This window comes from Adiantum capillus-veneris, chromosome 6, assembly GCF_014529385.1.
Source record: "Adiantum capillus-veneris isolate H3 chromosome 6, ASM1452938v2, whole genome shotgun sequence".
Taxonomy (NCBI): domain Eukaryota; kingdom Viridiplantae; phylum Streptophyta; class Polypodiopsida; order Polypodiales; family Pteridaceae; genus Adiantum; species Adiantum capillus-veneris.
The window spans coordinates 145,004,272-145,026,230 of NC_140936.1; the positions used below are offsets into that span (position 1 = coordinate 145,004,272).

Genomic DNA, 21,959 nt, shown 5'->3' on the forward strand with positions numbered 1-21,959 from the left:
CCTTGATTACGCTTGCAAAATCAAACATAAGCCCTAAACCTACGATTGCTAAATACATTGCAAGGAATTATAGTCCTTGATCAAAATGGATTCTATGTTTTATGATCTAAATGCGATGTGATTGTCGTCTTTAAACAAGTGCTAGATTTGTGTCGTCTAGTGCCTTGGTACTTAGAGTCGAGGGCGACTTACAATTCTTTCAAGAGGGGGGTATGCCACAAAATCAAACATAAGCCATAAACCTGCGATTGCTAAATACGTTGCAAGGAATTATAGTCCTTGATCAGAATGGATTCTATGTTTTATGATCTAAATGCGATGTGATTGTCGTCTTTGAACAAGTGCTGGATTTGTGTCGTCTAGTGCCTTGGTACTTAGAATCGGTGTCTGTAACAAACTGCTGACATGTCGAAACCTCAATTTTGGAAACCCTAACCCTAAAACCTGTAAACCCTAATTCTAGAAACCCTAACCCTAGAACCTGCAAACCCTAATTCTCCTGCCAGAAACCCTAAAACTGCAAAAACCCTAACCCTAACCCTAAGGGCAACAAGGAGATTTCCACATTTTGCGCTGGCTGATGATATGGCAAGCTGTACGGATCTATTAGCCCTCCAACCCGGATCTATTAGCCACTCCACCCTTACTTCATCTCGCATCGAGAACGCTCCCGTCTTCACCGCTCATGTCTTACAGGGCATAAGCCAATTAAGATCACTTGCAAGAGAAGGATCCAAATTTGTTTCAAGTCACTGTTTTTCTCAAAAGCAGTGCCATGCAGATGTTGATGTCTACAGCTACCAAGCAGCATACTCCAAGTACTTGGCAAGCTTTCAAGAAAAATAAATAAAATTTGCCCGAAGTTATATGGTTTCTGACATCTTCCTTCGGAGTGCAACTTCTGGCAGAGTGGGGTATCCTGAAATGCTTGCCATGGAAACCCTAGCAGATTATATCTTGAAATTTCTCGACATCTCTCAGTAGATGTCTCTTCACGAGCAGATGACCTTGGAGATTTAGTGCGATTGCTATCTGGGACTACCATCGCCGCCAAAGCAACACTGTTTGTCCAAGAGCTGACGGACCATGCTGTGCTCGGTTACGACCTCATGGAAGGAACCTAACCCTAATTTTTGGTGCAGGTTTCAAGATGGAAAGTCAATCGACTTTTGGAGCTTGACTGATGTCGAGATGCTTTTTAAGTTTGAGTTCTGTTTGATCTTGTTTGGTGATCCTGTTTGGAATTTGTTTAAAATGGATGGTATCTGTTTTGAGCATGTTTTGGTGCCGATTTGCCGATGCCTGGGGAGCGTTTGGTTGTATGCTTGAACCTCCAAGCGACGCAAACTGCCGTCTGGGGAGCGTTTGGTTGTACAGTCCTTTGAGCTCATGGCCCAGACCTTTTTAGGTTATTTGCGGGAAGAGTAACGAGGTAGTCATTGAGTAGCTTCATACCACAGACCGTTTGTCTCGAGGGAGTGCTCAGCGGCGCTGTTTGTTGTGTCTTGTAACATGCATATGTAAGCATTTGTGTTGCATTGTGATATGCCAATTACTGAATATTTCTAATTGGATGAGATTGCTTGGGTATGTAATTTTAGTGCATCAAGATACTCGTGGAAGATCAGTACAGTCTGGGTGTGATGGCTAATTTTACTACGCCGGAATATCAAGAGTTCCGATCTCGACGAAAGGAGAAGCTAACTCCTTGATCGAAACAGCCGAAAGGAGAAGCGGACTCCTTGATCAAAAGAGCAGAAAGAAGAAGCTAACTCCTTAATAAAAGGAGCAAATTGATTGTCCCTCAGAATGACCCTCAGAAATTTTTGAGCTAACTTGAGTTGTTTTGCAGATATGCTGTAATCGCGGACCATTACTCTCTTTCAAGAAGGGGAGATTTAACAAACTGCTGACGTGTCGAAACCCTAATTTTAGAAACCCTAACCCTAAAACCTACAAACCCTAATTCTGTTGCCAAAAACCCTAAAACTGCAAAAACCCTAACCCTAACCCTAACCCTAAGGGCAGCAAGGAGATTTCCACATTTTACGTTGGCTGATGACGTGGCAGGCTGTACGGATTTCCGTGATTTACACTGGAAGCTTTTGGCATTTCTTTTTGGATCAGAAGCTTTTGAGTTTGAAAACTTTTCATGTAAATTGCTTTTTAGGCCAAGGGCCTTTAAATATGAGGCTAGGGCTCATTCTCTGGTATGCTTTCTGTACAAGGTGCAGAGTCTGGAGTACCAGCTTGTACTTTGATGATGCAATATAAAGAAATACTGAAAGGGACGCCGAGGTTTGGGGCCAATACTCTCTGGGGTGGAATTCCACCACTCAGTGTCGCGTGTCGTCTCTCTCTTTCAGTTCAATTGTTATTGAAGTGCTAAAAGTCTGTTCAGTCTGTTCTTTTCTATTGGCACGTGGTGCCCGCCTTGTGATAGTGTCTACTGAACTTCTACATCCGCATTGGACCTCACTGATGCCGGATTAACTAATCCTATATTGCAATTATGTCCGTAGATTTCTCGAGATCGAAATGCTGCAGTCATTTCGTCAATCATTTTATCTCCCCTCAAACACAATCATGTGTGAGCAATCCTTTCCGAGAATTCCAATCCATCAATCACACAGTGAGTTCATACTGAACAAAGTGTTTCAATCATTCAGTTCTAGTTGTGTGGCTATCTAATCCCTCAAGAACTCTTGATACGCTCACGAGAGTTCCATTCAATCATTCATCATGATTCAAAATTTATGATTCTTATTGTTATCAGGCTCATTTTGGAGCTGTCATTGTTCTGAATTCATCATGATCTCATTCTCAATTTTCGCCGGTTATCTACACATAAATAGCAAGATCTTCCAGAAAACATTAATCGCATAAGTAGATCAGATTCATCTTAGGGAATTTCCATTTCAAAGTTCTTTATTCATTGAACATGCAGTTCACAAATCACACACTTGGTTCATATCGAGCACAGTGTTTCAATCATCTAGTCGTCTCATCCGTCCAGAAGTCTTGATGCACCTAGATCCCTGTGTAGCCATCTCATCCGGTAGGAACTCTTGCTTTGAGAAAAGCACACGCCTCGTGTTTTCACTTTAAAATTGAGTCGACACGGCCCGGCGTAGTTCTATGCCCAAAGGTATTGGCCCCAAAATCTGTCGCCCCTTTCAGTATTTATTTTTTATATCAATGCTTGAGCAAAGTACAACGCCCGCAGGACCTCTGCTCTCAGACTCTACGTCCAGATGCTCTGCAGAGTGAGGCCCCAAGGGTCTATTTATTCTTACAAGGGATGCCCCAAAAGCAGTAAACTCAAAAGCAAATTGTCTCAAAAACCCCTCATCCCAAAAACTGCCAAAAAGCAACAAGTGCAATTGGTCGAAATCCGTACATTAGCCACGTCAACATGTCAACGCCTTTTTGCGGAAAATCCGTACAGCAGCCATGTCAACATGTCAGCGCTTTTAGCTGAATCCCCGTACAACCTGCCATGTCATCTGGTCCAATCGAGCGATCATACCACGTCATCATTTTGTGACATCGGAGCGAGAAAACCCTCACTTATAAATCCAATAATTCATTCAAAATTATTTTTCTATCACATAAAGCGAATTCAGCAACATCCCTCTCACTTATAAACAGTTGTCCTCAAGTGTAGAGGTGCACCTGAACCATAGTAACACGGAGCGGGTGGAACGGGGGGTAATCGTACCAAAACGGCGTCCGACCGATTCTGTGCGCCGAAACGGTGTCGAGAACGGAAGTGTTCCGGATCCGAAACGCAACAAGGGAACGGGCAGAACGGGCAGCTGGAATAGGCGGACGGGCAAAACGAGCATCCGGAAGGGCCTGGCAGAACGGGCAGCAAAATTGAAAAAAAAGTAGAGAGACAGAGATAAAGTGAGAGAGGTGGCAATTTGGGGGAGATTTCAAACCTCTCAAGGGTAACACAAGGGAGGGGCGGGGGTCCTTTTTTCTTTAAAAGCTATCAATATGGCTCGAGCCTCAAGACTCAAGCGCCATCAATATGGCACAACTTACAAGCTTCATTGGGGGGGAAGGTGGGTATCCTTCCCATCCTCTCCTAGATAATCCAAACCCTCAAGCTCTCAAGACTCAAGAGTTTGAAAGTAGATGGGGTATCCAACTTCATTAGGACAAATTCATGTCCTTCCTCTGGTGCCTCGAGGATATCTTTTCACCAATCATTAGTCTTACGAGTCAGGTAGAAGCTCGTCATTCACATCTTTCCAACAAATCAGAAGTTTCCTTATTCGAGGATCTGTTAACTCAATTCCGTCTTCTCAACCTCGAGAAGAATAATCTTCCTAGAAATCAATCTAGGTATTGGTCCTTGCATGTGATCCTGCATTGTTAGTCCTGAGCAAAACATAGAGCATTAATCTCATGTGAGGATGTCTTCCTTTGGCAAATAGAGTCTGCCATCTCACTAGAGAGAGTTCTTGTTGTCGTTTGCTCAGTGTAGTTCGATTGTTTCGATCGGAAAATCCTTTGTGCAATGGAGCGCCTCTCTCTGTGTTTTCCCTCCTGCGGTGTTACCACCAACCCATTATCGTCTCTTCCTCGTGGAGGTCATCAAAAATGATTCATCTTGCAAGTATCAATGGCGGCTTGCAAAATCCTAGGCAGATAAAATTCTAGCCCTAGCATTCTTTGAACGTATGTTCAAACTCGGTTCGCAATAGAGCGAACCTGCTTTGAATCTCAAGGATGTCATTAAAGCAGCTCTTTCCAATTTGGAACGCTTAGCTGATCATTACGCACTGATCATTACGCACAAGAACAAAATAGTTCATGCTCAATCCAACACTATACGAATATTACTCGACCTGCGTATGGAGTAGCATATACTGCAATCATAACTTGCGATTTTAGTGGTCAAACCACATAGCGTACGACCATCAGTAAATCCCTTCTCAATAGAGAAGCGCGGAGGGACCAAACACATCTCGCATAGAGATTCTTGTGTCATAATATCATGGCGCGCAAAAAGGCACTCAAGAGAGGTATCTCAATTGTCAATCCACTTCCTAAAAGGAAATTGACTCATCTCAATCTAGTTAGCAGAAAAAAATTCGACTGGTAGTCGACTCACCTTGACAACAAGGTCTACATCTTCATGCGTTATCCACGGTGGTAAGGTATGTAAGGTACGGTACATATTCGGCACGACCTGTACATAGTAGTGACTGGATAGAGTTGTTAAGTACGTAAAATTTGTATGTTTTTTTTTTAAAGGCCAAAAACCTACAATACGGTCTGTACTTGATAAAACATTCATAAATATCACTCCAAGGAAAAACCCCAAAAAAAACATACCGTACGGATCTGTACGTACATATGGATCCTACCTTGGCGTTATCCATGTGCCCAAGAGTTGATACTCATGCTGTGTTACAGCTTTTGTGAACTCGGAAGATTTCCTTCCTTTCTTAAGATTCTCAGCGCAAACACGTCCAAGCAGATGATTCCTCGACTTGGTTCCAGAGCGCACAAACCCACTCATCAGATTAACTGGGATTTCAAATCTAGAATTCTACGAGCACAGGCCTTAGCCGGCTCTTGCTCCTTCCCTCATAAAGAGAGTGTCCATTCACTTGTGCAAAAGGCACTACCATATCTTCCCTAACCGGGTAGGGGGCATGGACATAGAGCGAGGAGAGGTAACCAAAATTTGTTGTTTCTATGGTCAATGGTTCCGGTCCCACTGCGGGGATTAGATTCTATGTACAGTGACATGTACACTTTCAACTTGTACTATTGACTCCACCATCCGCTGCAAAGTATCCTGCGGAAATGCTTCTAGGAAGTTCGGGAAAATCCTTCGTTGAATTTCTTTCTCAGAGAGACTCCAGAATGGAGCAACCGGTGAAAGAGTAAATCAATACCTATTCACGTAATCCGTAACTCGCTTGTGCTTCTTTTGGGCAAACCGATGCCAATCTTCTTAGATACCTTTCTCAAAGCGTAGAGGAAAAAAAAAAATCAAAAATTTCAGCCTTGAATTGAATCCAAGTCTTGCTTTGTATTCATTGGAGAGCTTTAGTATATCAGCAAGTACTCGCAATCCCCTTGTGATGCTTGGTCACATGCATCATCTGCGATGCTTCTAAGAAATTACCGTTTGCAAAGGCAACTTCAAACTATCAAATGAAAGCGATAACTTTCGGAACATCTTCCCTTGCATCAAAAGTATCAAACTTGACTCGGGTGTTCTTAGGTCGAGAGACCTTTATATTCTTCACGAAATGACGGGATTTCTTGGCTATGGTTCTGGATTTGATGTTCATGGATATACTGCAAGAGGAATGAGGTGAAACAATAGATGATAAGGAAAATTCTTTCAAATTTCTCTAAATTTGGCTCACTTCTAGGTTCTGAAGGATCTTGAGCATCCCACTCCTCGGATTCTCTAGGCTCTTGAGCATCATGCTCTTGTCGCCTTCTCAAAGAATCCCAAGTCTTGTCGACTTCCTGCAGAGAGGAAAAGAAATTCCAACTCTACGAGCTTTTCCTGCAGGATTGGGGTTCTGACCGCTTAATTCTCTCTTGCCTCGTCATGGCTTCTTCCTATATCTTGCCAGAGTGATCCTCCTTTACGGAGAAAGAGAGGAGACTATGCTCTGGTAACAAAGTCACAAACGGGAGCGCATAACAATATAAAATGTACTTCGTGTTGCACCTATATATGGCTCACTCTACTCAACTTGGTCTCACCTATATATTTGTATATTGTCCTCAATATGAATCACTCTTTGGGAACGGACATGGTGTGTCTCTTGTCTCATCTCTCTCTTTCTCTCTACATCTCAACATAATATCAGAGCTGTAATGACCACGTGATGATTCAATTCATGGTGACAAAATAGAGTATGTGTATGCGATTCGTATGTAAGATTCAGAATTGCTACAAATCTTTTTTTTTAAATTGATTCTTGTTAATTGTGATTGTTTTGTGTTAAGAAGAATATGATTAGTGTTTTGTGTGGTGTTTATTGCTAATCTATATAATGAATCATTGATTACGTTTTCTTGTTGATTTGTCTTTTGACACCCTAAACTTCGTCGCAATTTTTGGGGGTCTAATGCTTAAAATTTGGAGAAACGGAAAAAGCGCAATGGAGTGCAGCAAAATGGCACTTTTCATCCAAAACTTCTTTGTCTCCTCGAGCTCTTCGATTTACTAGATTTGCATCAATTGAAGTTTGCAACAGAAAGTTATGTTGTTTTTACTACAATCGAGCTTGCCACAGGTTTCGTCCTCGTACGTCTTTGTGAAGCGTCCGCGATCGTTTTTCTAATTTTGGTATCTACTTTTCGAGCAAATTTAGCTTTTTGCTATTCATATTGCGGCCGTCAATCTTCAGTCTCACGACGCGTCTCACGTCACTCTATTTTGAGGACTCTTTTATTATTAATGTCTCCTCTTTCTTACTTTTTTGGGTAACGTCGCTCACATATTTTGACGTTTATTGAGCATCCTTCTTGTGTTCATTGTTGACAGTACACAGTCGTCATATTTCTCTCGTCCTCAATTGCAGCCTTCACTATATATGATGTGCAGATTCTGCAATCTTATCTTATATGTCTTCTCACAACCAGATATGGCTATGACTATTCTCGTCAACGGTTTTCCTTCTAGCCAACGTCCTGTTCCTCCTTTCCAAGGCCAAGGATTTCCAGGTTGGAAAGCAAAGATGATGTTAATTCTTGAAGGCGATAAACTCTCTGATATTGTCCTTAGAAATCATGTATGTCCGTCTCAACCTGTTGATACGGATCATGACAACGTGCTTATCACTGAAGGACCTGTATTTGAAGATTGGCATGTTGCGTATACGGATTGGCAACGACATGATAAAGCAGCTCGTCGGTATATTCTTTCTGCTCTTACCGATTCCCTTTTGCTTAATGTGTATGAACTATCTACTTTTCACGACATATGGAAGTACTTTATTGCAAAAGAAATCTGTTACAGAAATACTTAATTTGAGAGGTTTGCTTAACAAGTTACAATATGAAGTTGGTACTACCATGACGGGACATATTGAGTCTTTCAAATTCATTATCAATAGACTTGCTGTTGCCGATGATCCTGTTCCACAAAAACAACTGATTACACTTCTCCTTGACACCATGAAGGACTCTTCTTATGATAACATTGTTACCATTCTTTCTAATAAAGATGGTCTTGATTTCGACTAAGCATGTATGTCTTTAATTGAATACTCTCAACATCAAGAACGACATAATGTTATGCTGGAAGGCGTCCATTTCAATGAGGAAACCGTAGAGGTGGCCATCGCAGTAATATTTTTTCTCGTCTCAAATTCCCTAATAAGCAATGTTCTTACTGCAACAGAAATGACCATACTAAAGATGATTGTTGGGCATGTCAGTATAATGAAGAACACAATATTACCACTAAACAACCACGTTTATCTAGAGATTCTTCTTCTTCTTGTGAATATTGTGGACGATCTGATCATCCCACTCATATGTGCTATAAGTGTCGATTCGATACAGATTGTAATAGAGCATTTACTATTGAACATCGAAATAATATTGTACCATAAACAAGCTGCGTCCTACGTTCAATTGCTCCAGATAGAATACTTCATGTACGTGATGGATCACTTTTTATTGTCGATTCTAGTGCTACAAGAAATATGAGATATCAGTCTAAGTGGCTCCATAACTACCATCCACTACCAGTTCAACGTGTTTTTATCTTGCTAATGATGCGACTTGTCAAGTAAAGGGTATTGGAGATTTATATCTTGGTACCTTATCTTCTTCTACTCAAATTTTGCGAGGAGTATTACCTGTACCAGATCTTCAACATAATCTTCTTTCAGTTGTTAGACTTGTTGATCTTGGTCTCTTTGTTGGATTTGATCATACCAAATGCCGAATTGAGAAAGATGGACAAACTATACCCACTGCTCCTCGAAATGGTAATTTGTTTAAACTCTCTTTTAATAATGTTGTAGCAAATGTTTTCATCGCTCCAGGTGATCATGATTGCAAAGTATGGCATCATCGGCTTGTTCATGTTGATTTCTCAAAAGTCCTTGATCTTCAGCGTTGTGATCTTGTTCATGGCATAGATCTTAAAGCTCATCCCTAAATGGAAATTTATGAGTTTTGTGCTCTTGAAAAATATAATCGTAAACCCTTTCCTCTCTCAAATACAGCTCATTCTCATGACATATTGGATCTTGTTTACACTCATATATATGGACCTCTACCTTCTTCGAGATCACAATACCGCTACTTCATTACCTTCATTGACGATTTCTCACGATATACGACTGTATTTCTACTTAGACAAAAATTTGAGGCTTTATCTGTTTTCAAACGATTCCACAAGGCTGCGGAACTTCAAACTGGTCGTCGCCTCAAGAAGCTTCGTAGTGATAATGGAGGCGAATATGTTTCTCGAGAATTTATGAGTTACTGTGCTGACAGTGGAATTCATCATGAACACACTATCCCATATTCACCTCAACAGAACGGCGTTGCTAACCGAAAAGATCGCACTATTCTCAATGTTGTAAGATGTATGCTGATTCATTCTTGGTTATCTCGTGTTTTCTGGGGTTAAGCCTACTTTGACAGTAGTATTTATTCAGAATCATCTTCCTACTACTGCACCCTCTGGTAAGATAGCCATCACATCACAACATGAACAGATGAAATTTCTTCTGTACCTCATTTTCGAACCTTTGGATGTATTGCTTATATTCATGTTCCCAAAGAAACACGAATAAAGCTTGATGCTCCTGGTCTTAAAGTTATTTTTATTGGATATTTTGACACTTCCAGAGGCTGCAAATTCTATGACCCTTCCTCCAAGAAAGTAATTGTGAATCGTGATGCTACTTTTAACGAACAGCTTATGGGAGGTTCATGGTCCATGGATGATTCTAATGATACTAAATCATTGCTTCAGGCTTTTCTATTTCTTTCAAATAATGAAACTCTTCCTATAGAGGAGCTTTCCTCTTCACAACCATCCATTCTGAATGTTTCCAATGATGATATTGATATTTTTGTTGATCTGTCTTTTTATTTTGATCATGGCTTATGTCATGTTTATGATGACGATATTGTTGATAATGCTTTGTCTACTTCTGAAGATCCCATTACTTATAATGAAGCTATCTTCTCACCACAAAGGATCAATGGCAAAAGACTATGGAAACAGAGTACGATTCCCTTATCTCTAAAGGTACATGGTTACTAACTGAACTACCTCCCGGTCGTACAGCTATTAAGTGTAAGTGGGTGTATAAGACAAAGGTAAAAGTAGATGGATCTTTTGACAAGTTCAAGGCACGTTTAGTTGCAAAAGGTTACTCCCAAGTTGTTGGTGTTGATTATCAAGAGACCTTTTCACCAGTTGTTCGCATTACAAGTAATCGAGTTTTATTGGTATTTGCTGTTCAATTTGATTTAGAGACTCATCAAATGGATGTGAGAACTGCTTTTCTTAATGGTGACTTGGAAGAGGAAATTTATATGGAACAGCCAGAAGGGTTTGTTATTCCAGGTAAAGAAGAAAGATCTTGTTGCTCAACTCCATAAGGCACTATATGGTCTCAAACAAGCTTCGCGAGCCTGGTATACAAAATTAATCTTTTTCTCACCTCTAAAAGATTCATCTCTTGCTCTTCTGACTCCAACTTATACATATAAAGCGCCAGGTAGCAGTTTTGTGATTCTTGCTCTTTATGTGGATGATACCATCCTTGTTTCCAATGATTTGGGATTTCCTCAACAAGTGAAAAAGTTATTGTCTTCTGCATTTGATATGGTGGATTTGGGAGAGATTCACTCGTGTCTTGGCATTCAGATTCAAAGGAACCACACAAAAGGTATTTTATTCCTTCGACAATCAAAGTTTATTGCACATACTATTCAAAAATTTGATATGGAATCAGCGGATTCAGCCAACACACCTTGTCTTGTGAGTTCTACGAAGAACACTTCTAATAGTGGCGGTCAACTTGTCACAAATCAACCTCATGCTAACTTGATTGGATGTCTTCAATTTGTTGGCATGAATACTCACCCTGATATTTTGTTTGTTGCTAATTATCTTGGACAACATTTTGCGCGTCCTTCTCTTAAGCATTCGTCTGCAACAAAGCGTGTATTGAAATACTTAAAAGGCACTACAGATTTTGGTTTGGTCTATCGATGACAACTGCCATCGGATTCCATGCAATCTCTTTCTCTTTTGACTTACATAGATGCAGACTGGACAAGCTCACATTTATCTATGCGATCTACTAGTGGAAATTGCTTCTTTATAAATGATTGTTTTGTTTCTTGGACCAACAAGAAACAACGATGTGTTGCAGTTTCTACAACTGAATCAGAATATGTTGCGGCATCACTTGCAACTTGTGAGCTAATCTGGCTTCGACAAATGCTCATTGATATTAGTCACTCTCCTCTTTCTAGTACACCCTTGCGGTGTGACAACCAGAATGCTATTAGTTTTGCAAAAGACTATGTTCAACATAATAAGTCAAAGCACATTGCTGTCCATTATCATTATGTCAGGTATAAAATACGCAAAGGCACCATAATGATTGAACACTGTCCAAGTGACCAGATGATTACAAACATTCTTACCAAAGGCCTCAACGAGTCACATTTCACCCTCTTGCGCTCGGAGCTTGGAGTTAATTCGGCCTCACTCTTTTTAGATTAGCTTCTTTGCTATTGTGATAGCTTTGTATATATGACATTGTAATCCTATAGGTACCATGCACTATACACAATCAACACTTGCACACTGTGATCTCTGACCTCACTCTTTTTAGATTAGCTTCTTTGCTATTGTGATAGCTTTGTATATATGACATTGTAATCCTATAGGTACCATGCACTATACACAATCAACACTTGCACACTGTGATTTCTGAGTCACTTGTATATTTGTACATAGATACACAATTCACTTTTACATCATCATCATTGGTTCATATTTTCACATTGTATAGGGGCTTGGGTTTTTCCCTTGAACTCCCCAAGGGTTTTCTCATCCAAAGCTAGAGACCTTTGTTTGAGTGGGGGTGTTGGAGCTATATATGGCTCACTCTACTCAACTTAGTCTCACCTATATATTTGTATCTTATCCTCGATATGAATCAATCTTTGGAGAGCGTACATGGTGTGTCTCTTGTCTCGTCTCTCTCTTTCTCTCTACATCTCAACACTTAGATAATAGAATTTCACATAATATTAAAGCCAGAGGATATAGAGAGAGAGTGAGAAGATTGACACAATAATGGGGACCGGAAGATGGGTTGGTCCCCCCCCCCCCCCCCCCCCCCTTCCTCCGTAATAGAATCTTTATATACCTAGATGAATCCAAGATAAGCCTAAATTCACCCTTAGTATCTTTATTACTAAGGAGAATTCTATACAAGCACTTGACCCGAACATATTACCACGTTCGTTTTAAAATAAGACTTGATGGTTCCTGGAAGCCTCAACTTCCGGTTCCTAGGGTTATTCCAAGGAACTTCCGTTCTTTATTCCGAATCCTCAAGCATCAAGGTTCTCGCCTCTGGATCTCACCTTCCAAACTTAGGGCATGGCATTCCACGGCAGTAGGCATCAAGAGTGTTAGCATTGTAGGACTCTAGTCATTAGAACTTGGCTAGGTAGTTTATTGCATGTGAAACTCCTCTTATCAGTAAATTAAATTATTAATGAGTGACCTTTGAATAAACCTTAGAAAATCCAGTCATGGGATCTCTTGGGCTGATCTACCTCTTGTCTCTGCAATATAAAGGGAGCCTGGCTTCTCTATTGAGCATCAGAACCAGTACCCACAAAGGGGCAGCCAGCGTTTTCAGCATTCCCCTTGGCAGATCAGCCCGCATGTCACAGATCCCTGTCACAGGTATTAGCATTTTGAGTTTTCAGCATTCACCCTCGTTGGATCAGCCTGAGTTTACAGATCCTCGCTAGTTCCATCAGCGTTTCAGATTTCAGCATTGAGCCTCTTCGGAGCCATCCGCATTGAAGTGCACGCTCCTGCTACCATCTCATTATCTAGATCCATTGTACCAGTAGTTGTGATCTCTCATAACCTGATGAAACCTTCCATCTCTCCTAAGATAATGTCTAGTATATCTGCTGGGGATACTCTATCCTCTATTTATTGTATATAAGAGTGTCGAAAACACCCAATTATTAGAATGTGACCATAGCAAAAGGCAAAGATAAGACAGACTGAAGGGAAAAGAGTTATGCAATGTCAAGCCTCTAGCACAATAACCAATGTTTGGGGGGAGAAATGTGTCTTAACTTACAATTTATGCCAGCTAAAAGCTCGAGAATAACCAAAGGAAAAGGAAGAACCCTGTACTAGATTTAAGAAAAATAAATAAATATTCAGAATTTAACTTTAGAAAACACATACAAAATAATCGTGTATGCTGATGAAATTAAGTTTTCTTTCAACACCAACAGTAAGAACATTCCCCGATAGCCCTTCAAAAAGCATTTCTGATTCAAAGACCCTTTGAACTTTGCCCTTTGGATGCCTCTTCTATATTAGTTTCACGTCCCATCCAATAGTGAGCATCAGATATGCGATTGCTTATCCTACATAGTGATGTGTCGCATATGACATTATGACCTGACAACCGGCTATTGCTAGTTCAAGAGGCAATGAAGTCTCTAAACCAAGTACCCCGAAAGCTCACAACCTAGAGACCTTGCTAAAAGGCGTTTGGGAAGCTGGATCAACAAGCACCAAAGCTCACCAAAGACTTTCTTTCTAGCTAGAGAAAACGGGACACACTTAAAAACTCTTCCAGATTTTAGGTCAAAAGTTTGAAGGGTTTACCATTTAAATTTATGCTTAAACTTGTAAAATTTTGCTGAGATTTTGCAACGTGGCTTAGCGTTGAGAATACGGTCATGCAAAGCACAGTTATCGATAAGATCTTACTGTGCAACTATGCCAAAATCGTCAAATAAAATATTTACATGTGAAGGAAGTAAGGAACTTACCTTGGAAGGAAGAATTCTCTCAATTGTATTGACAACGATGTTGGTGAAGACCACCTCTCCTTCCAGAGGGTCAAACACCAGCCCATTAATGGATCTCAGTTTTTCCACAGCCTTCTTCCATTCCAACATGTTGATGCGGGAATCTTCAGTGGCATACTTCTCCCATTTTGCAACCCATTCTTTCTTTCTGAGGTCGTTAGGCTTCAAGTTGAAGAAAAGGGGCAAAATTTGAACAGAGTTCTCAACAAATGTGCAGAGCTCTAACATGGGCCATTTTGAAGAGATGAACTCCTGGGAGACCACTACCACTGCCAGCTTACATGTTTTGGCGGCTTCGAAGATGCGAGGCGGAAAAGGAAAGCCTGGTGGAAGGCTGCCACTGTCACGGTCGAAGAAGACTATGTAAATCAGGGGGAGCGTCTTCTGCAAGCCGTTTACAAATCCTTTCTGTGCACCACTGTGAGATAAGAAGATGTCATACGTGCTGCAAAATTTACCAGCATTTGATGAGTCTTAGTGAACCTAGGCACAAGGGTCCTCCCTACACAATCAGACCCACATACACCTTTCCTGCAAAAGCTGATGATGAAGTCGAGAACTCAAAATGGAGAACACTTGTGGATGGTGTTATACCTGAGGTCGTTACTAGAAGAGCTACTTGAGCTTGAGGCCATTCGCCCTAGTTACCAAGGTGGCCAAACTGCCTGCAGCAAGACATCGACTGAAGGGGGCAGTTCGAGTAGGGGGGTGTGGCAGCTGTGGCTAATAAAGAAAGGCTGTTGTCACACACGTCGTAGGGGCAGTTCATAAAAAGTGGTAGGGGGCTGTCGCTAATGACGTCACACGTCCGCTCCGACGCGTCTGACTATGGACGGCTAGCTATGCAGCTGGTCGGTCGTGGTTGTAGACTGAGCACATGGAGGAGCGACCCTGAGGATCTGCGAAGAAGAGGGAGATGCGTGTAAAGTTCAAGGCAGGAGCTGCAATGACTGGAAGCGAAGCGTTGAGCTGCTTCGGCCAACGAAAAAGTACATAGGCTACCTACATTGGCAGTCGAGACTCGAACCAGACCTCTTAATCGACCCCTTCTTCAATTCTTCAAGATCTCTAAAATTTTAAATATCCATCATTAATTTTTTGAGAAGCCTTGTAATTATGAGAAAGCTTCTAATCTTAATCAGATATTTGACGAATCTATGTATGCAAATCTAAGTTGTAAAGTCTAACATTTAATATGAGCTTTGAAAAGTCGATCATTGGCCAAGAAGCTTTAGTTATAAAGTTTATTTTTGAATGTGGAAAAAAGACATAATCATTATTGAAAGATTGAGTTTTGAGAGTACGAGTGAGAGAGGCTACTCTCACGTGTTTTGTAATCATCATATTTTGAGCTCCAATGGTCACATTTCGATTTTGAAACTTGCAACGTGTTTCTTGTATACTGCTCTTTCATTTAAGTGTAATCATTGTCAATTTTGTTGTGGTTTGCGACAGTATGTTAGCAAGTTAAATCGGTTGTTTTGAATTCGTTAATAGTTGTTTTTTGACGTTTCAACCATACGAGAGTGTTCCTAAGCCATAGAGCGACCTTTCTGTTATGTTCTATTGCAGTTTTTATGACCTTGATCATGATGGATCATGATTTTGGTACCGCATCTAATTGCGACAAAACTTTGCCGGATATATTGTGCCTTAGGTGTCTTAGACATCCTCCTAAAGTTTCGTAGCATTTGGACTTCGTTTGAGTGCCGAAATGATGTGACGACCTAATGCGATGATATAGGACATAGGCAGTTTGCCAGATTTGGGAGTTATGAGCTAGTGCGTTAGATGATGTCATTCGTAGGTTCACTTCTTGAGGTTGACACCCTCAAGGAGTCTTTGTGCCACATCCAAGTCACTTCCATGAGTATTAGCATTATGTCAGTGCCAGATAGCTATGCTACAGACGTCCGTCCTCGAGGGATTCACCTCTTATATATATATATATATATATATATATATATATATATATGTTACCACGTGAATGAATGGGTGTTTTAATTACCAAAGTTTTAAATTTTTAACAAGATTATATTAGTAGAAGGGGGTTTTAAATTGATTTTAGAGAAAAATCCGTAAGTTTTTCAAGAAAAAGGGATCATTTTATTACATTAAGCATGTACGTTGTCATAACTAAATGATTTTCTCATGTTAAAGTGATCCTTTAATATGGAGAAGTGCCAGGGGAGAAAAAGCTAGAATATTGGTTAGGCTGGCAAACCGATCACAATAGGGATCCAAAGGAGGAAAAATAGGGATCCAAAGGAGGGGCATCTGCAAAAGAGCAATGTGCAATGATGGGCTTCAAAGACCATAAGGTTCGGCCCATTAAGACTTCCAAAATGCTAAGGTTCCAAAATTCAAAGGTTATGTCCAATGGTCAAGCTTAGGGTAAATTGGATGCTTGTGGGAAGACTCAAAAGTCTTCCCACATCTCTATCCTTGAGGGGGCGAGCCCTTTTAGTAGGGGATGAGAGAGAAACACACACACACTCTTGCAAGCTCCCTTTACACAAAGGGCATAGTGGACACATGTGAGCTCCCTAGCCCAGTTGCCCCCAAGGGGGCGAGCCCTTTTAGTAGGATATGAGAGAGAAACACACACACACTCTTGCAAGCTCCCTTTACACAAAGGGCATAGTGGACACATGTGAGCTCAATAGCCCAGTTGCCCCCAAGGTGCATTCAAATCCTATTGGATGGCCATAGAGGTGGACCAATGAGAATTAGGCTAGAGTAAATTTAGTTTAACTCATTTAAAAGCACTTGATAAAAGAACCAATAGAAATTAAGCTCTCTAGAAGACTATTGGACAGTCTCCCAAGGGATCCAATGAGCATTCAACAGCCTAATGGCCTGCCTGATTCCTATTGGCCAGAAGACTAAGGGATCCAATGAGAGATTAATTGAATTATTTAAATACCTAAAGCTCTCACAAAAGGGAAAAAGGGGACACATGTCACAAGGCTATCACTTAAGCTTCTTAATTGTCATTGGCTAAGCTTTGCAGGGTCCAATAGGATGCCAGCATGTGCAATTAGCAAGAGGGGTCGACCAAGAGAGAGAGGGGGCTGATTTTTACAAGGCATTATCACTTACACACTCATACAAGCTCATGTGTGAAGTAAAGAAGACTATGTTATAGAATTGATAATTTATTATTTATTGCAACTGACGGGTGGAAAAGACTAGACCGAGCTAGGCCTATGCGAATGGAAATATATATATATTGTACATTTTATTATTCAAGTGCTCTTTTATGAGCTTTGGCCATTTATGACCAGCCGGCCAGTTTGTACTCAATTTGACTATTCAAGAAATCTATAAATGAAATACGTGCGAGAGGGAAATGGTCACTCTTGCATAGGGGGAGATTGCACCTAGTGTTTGTGTATTCTTCTCTCCTCTCTTCTCTCTCGCCGTGCTCGCGTAGCACTCCGCTCTAGGAGGTGCACATGCACGTGCTCTCTCTTACCCTCTTCCGCTCTCCGTCTCTCGTTGTTCGCGTATAGGTTCGACTACGAGTTCGTGGATGTGCCAAATATGCAGATTTGTTAGCTTTATCTCTTGCAGTGTGTTATGTTGGTATTTTGCAGGGCCACCGCGCCTTCGTTTGCAGCAGTGGTATCAGAGCGCAAGGCTACGCTCTTGGTAACAATCAGTCAAAGAGATCCAAATTTTCTTTTGGTATATGAGCAAGGATATGCATGACTATGCACCAGAGGTAAGTGCACTTACATAATTCTTGTTTTCTTCGGGTTTATCAAAATTTATCGTTTTATTCCTCTTTAATATTGATTGTTTCTTGCAAATATTTGGATATTTGAAGTTAATGCTTCATTAATTTGTAATTAGCAAAAGGATATGAATAGGATATAGAAAGCATGATGTTTTAAAAAGCCTAAATGTTGCTAATAACGGTAAAATAATGATATAGCTTGATAATTATGCACACAAGATTAGACATGACAAAGGGTGTGTATAATATAAGAAGTAGTAATTGATTATATCGAAGCATACCTGGCTCCCAAGAAACCCATCATACAAAAAGAAGAAGAAGAAGGCATATGCAATTTTCTTGCCAATTTTTTTTGTGAAAAGGAAGAAAGAAAAGGGGAACGGTGTCGATGAAGCATTAACACCATAACGACAACCCGAAAAAAGGCATCCCAAAATCCTTGCGACTGCATTGTAGAGAAACGACCAAACTGACCACGACTTATGGGCAAGTCACTCTCAGTTATGTCCTCCATTCTCGCTTCCATCTCATAGGAGATGACCCCAAGCAAGCTTAAATCTGTGCAGAACCGCTTAAATCAGTGCAGAGCAGCGCTCCTGCTCAGGTCAACATACTCTTTCAGAGGCCTGCAACTGCTCATGAGCTTCTTACAAAGCACGCTGTGACAAATTTTGCAAGCCCACTTGCAGCCTTGACGTTTTATTGCAGTCCAGCACCACTCACAACTAGCCATGCAACAATGGGAGATTTTCTCTCTCTCCTACCACCCATATGGTCTCACGACTCACAATAGTCATGCGACATGGGATATTTTTTCTCTTTCCTACCACCAATATGGTCTCCCTCTATCTCTCTCTCTCCTCAGCCGCACAAGCCGCCATGCACTACCAGCAAGAAACTCTTGCATCACAAATTCTTTTTTAAAAAGGTAGTCTGTTCATCGACCTGTCCGCATGCAGAAAGAGCAGTAGCACCTCTATTTTTTTCCCAATTGGCGGCACAGAAGCATGCGGAGTCCAAACCCTACAGATGCTGGCGCATCTTTCTCTACTCCCAACTGTTGCTCTCTCTCTGTCTCTCTCGGACAGTTTCAACTCTCTCTCTCCTCATCCGTTCTTTCTTTCTCTTCGAGCCGCCACTAACCATCTCTCTCTCTCTCTCTCTCTCTCTCTCTCTCTCTCTCTCTCTCTCTCTCTCTCTCTCTCTCTCTCTCTCTCTCTCTCTCTCTCTCTCTCGTTTGCTATGTGCCGCATAGTGATGCTCACCCCTCGTTTCCATACCTGCCATACACCCACACTAATCACCTTTACAGTGGCATCACACAAATTCGTCTCTACTTTCAAGCCAAGTGGCAAGCACAAGCTCTCGCACCACAGGTTCCACCCCGTCTCAAGCCTCGACAGACCCTGCATTACTTGATCTTTTTCCTTCTCTAACTCAGGCAAAGTAGTTGCCACCAGTATCTACCACTATGAGGGTTTTCTAGTAGGTGTCGACGGCAAATGAGTTGGGAGGGTTGTGCCAACAATAGCAACGGTAGCATCAAACAGCGGATAGCGGCGAGAAGTGGTGTAGGACAGGATGTTAGAGCGCTCGACGATGGTGCTTGCAGGTTGTTGGCGGTGTCAACAACAGGAGCTGACGACAAGGCATGGTAGGTGACAGCAGCCGATTGCGATGAGGCTCGAGCAATGCGAAGATGCCACTTGGCACTACCAAGGGCAGCCTGCACGGTGGTGGCACATGGGGCTAGCTGACTTTTAGGGAAGTATTAAAATGGGGGGAGACCAAAGGCTCATTTTATTTTGGTACCCAGACATTGTATTAGATCCATAACAATTGTATCAGTTTGTTCCCGTAGGCCTGTCAAAGACGAGTAATTTAACAATTCATTTCATTTCACTCTCACTGTTTCCCCTCCCCCACTACTTACAGAGCCGGACATTGATCACTGTAATACTTTCTCCGACAAAGTGTTGTTGGGCATTGCCGATGATGATGTTGGCTTTTAATTCGTCAAGTCTTTCACTTTACTTCATTTTATCTTTGTACCACGGCATTGGAGTAGATCCCCAAGGATTGTATCTGATTCTTGGCATTTTGAAGACTGTTAATATAACATTTCATTTCATTTCTCTCTCTCTCTCTCTCTCTCTCTCTCTCTCTCTCTCTCTCTCTCTCTCTCTCTCTCTCTCTCTCTCTCTCTCTCTCTCTCCCCCCACCTCGTCAGCGATTCGTCACACATACCTACAACCAATGCAATCTAGCAGCTCACAATAGGTTATTACTAGGGTGACATCTCTTCTGATTAGCTTAGAGTCTTATTGCAATTGTTCTAAAATTGAGTTATATATATTGGCAATGAGAACACTGTAACTAAGAATGCTTAGAGTCTTATTGCAATTGTTCTAAAATTGAGTCATATATATTGGCAATGAGAACACTGTAACTAAGAATGCTTCTCAGATTTTTCTTAATTTTTTAATTTTATTTTTGTCACTTTCTACACACACTCACATGTCAATTCCGATGATATACGCGCACACACACACACATACACACATTCTGTTTGAATGTATCGATAATACGCAAACTGGCATTCCCTGCTTGATGCATCTTTATTCTTCTATTCAAGCTAATTAGACCTTTACTTTGCCAATTTTGAATGACAAGGGTATACCTCGTGTTGTCTGCATTATCTGACTATCAAGGCATTATTTAGCATGCTTTAAGTAATTTGTACAAACTGTAGACTCTCATCATACCCACTACAAGTTTAACCGACAGGTTTTAATTATGTGGTTTTGCAAGGCATTTTTTTAATGCACACGAAACCTCCATTCTTTTACATCATTTTATGTCTAACTAGAAATGCATGTCGTAAATGAAGGCTTCTAGGACAGAGTGGCTAAGACCGCACTAATTTTGTGTTGTTTATAATTCCCCCTCACTTTCTAATTGATCCAAGGCTAATCATAGTAGATGTCTGTAAGTAATCAGTGTCATTTTGTCTCTTACATTGAGCTATACGATCAAATCGAATCTTGTTCCACCACTGCAACTGGTATGATTTTGTTACCTGGGTATACAAAATGAAGGATATTTGGATTTGGATTTGGATTTGGAAAGGGTATATGATGATTTTTTGTCGCGACAGTATTTGTGGAATTGGACTTGAGACTGATGAGAATTGATTATTGAACGATGAGTGTGACCAATGATATCCTAATTCATCAGGGTATGATATATACTGCTTATTCTAGTGGTATGGGACACTAGAATAGGTAGTATGTGGATGACGGCAGGCATAAGCAATGTTGTTTAATTTTATGGATTGTTTTGTACTATTTGATAAATATTTCTAATCATTATATTTGACAAGTATTGTTTGCAGATTTTTATCTTCGCAACTGAGGACAATTGCTTTCCAATAGAGAGGTATGCTATAGAATTGATAGTTTATTATTTATTGCAGATAACAGGTGGAAAAGAGTAGACCGAGCTAGGCCTATGCGAGTGGAAACATATATATATTGTACATTTTATTATTCAAGTGTTGTTTTATAAGCTTTGGCCATTTATGACCGGCTGGTCAGTTTGTACTCAATTTGACCATTCAAGAAATCTATATATGAAATACGTTGTCGAAATGTGTGCGGTCTAGCTGGGAAGGTGTAGAACCTCTGGCTGTGAGAGTTCGTGATGAGAGTCACAAACACTTTGTGAGAAAGTGTTTGTGGAGAATCACCAACCCTCTTTCTAAGGGTGACAGAAAATCTAAGAGCGTTCATGACAGCAAGTCACATACCCTCTTTCCTATCGTGCTTGGAGTCTGCTTGTTCTCATAATCGAGATTATGATGAGAGGATCACTAAATCACATTCAATTTCACTTAAAAAGACCATTGAAAAACATTAATGTTTCAGCCATGAAACCTCTATGCTCATACAAGCACAATTCTCAATCAAAACCCAAACCTCTTTCATGGTATCATGTAGCCTCGCCCCCAATTTCATAGTCGTAACATCAAACAATTGAAAGGAATGCTCGAGCTTCCACCTTCACGACGACAATTTTATTGTTTTGCAGAGATTTATGAGCTTCT

At 40.8% G+C, this 21,959-nt stretch overlaps 1 protein-coding gene across 2 annotated transcripts in view; it reads right to left on the bottom strand.

Moving 5' to 3' along the window:
* Nucleotides 1–15,131, bottom strand: part of LOC147456414 (toll/interleukin-1 receptor-like protein) — a 41,315-nt gene extending 26,184 nt beyond the window's left edge. Inside the window, exons 1-2 of one of the 2 annotated variants that reach the window (XM_086514898.1) lie at nucleotides 14,707–15,125; nucleotides 14,074–14,557 (exon numbers count right to left, since the gene is read on the bottom strand). In XM_086514898.1, coding sequence (XP_086371024.1) covers nucleotides 14,074–14,557; nucleotides 14,707–14,747 — 525 coding nt within the window. In that variant the 5' untranslated portion in view covers nucleotides 14,748–15,125. Of the gene's footprint in view, nucleotides 1–14,073; nucleotides 14,558–14,706 lie in introns of both variants that reach the window. The other variant, XM_086514899.1, reaches the window with a different exon arrangement.
* Between the last annotated feature and the right edge of the window lie 6,828 nt (nucleotides 15,132–21,959).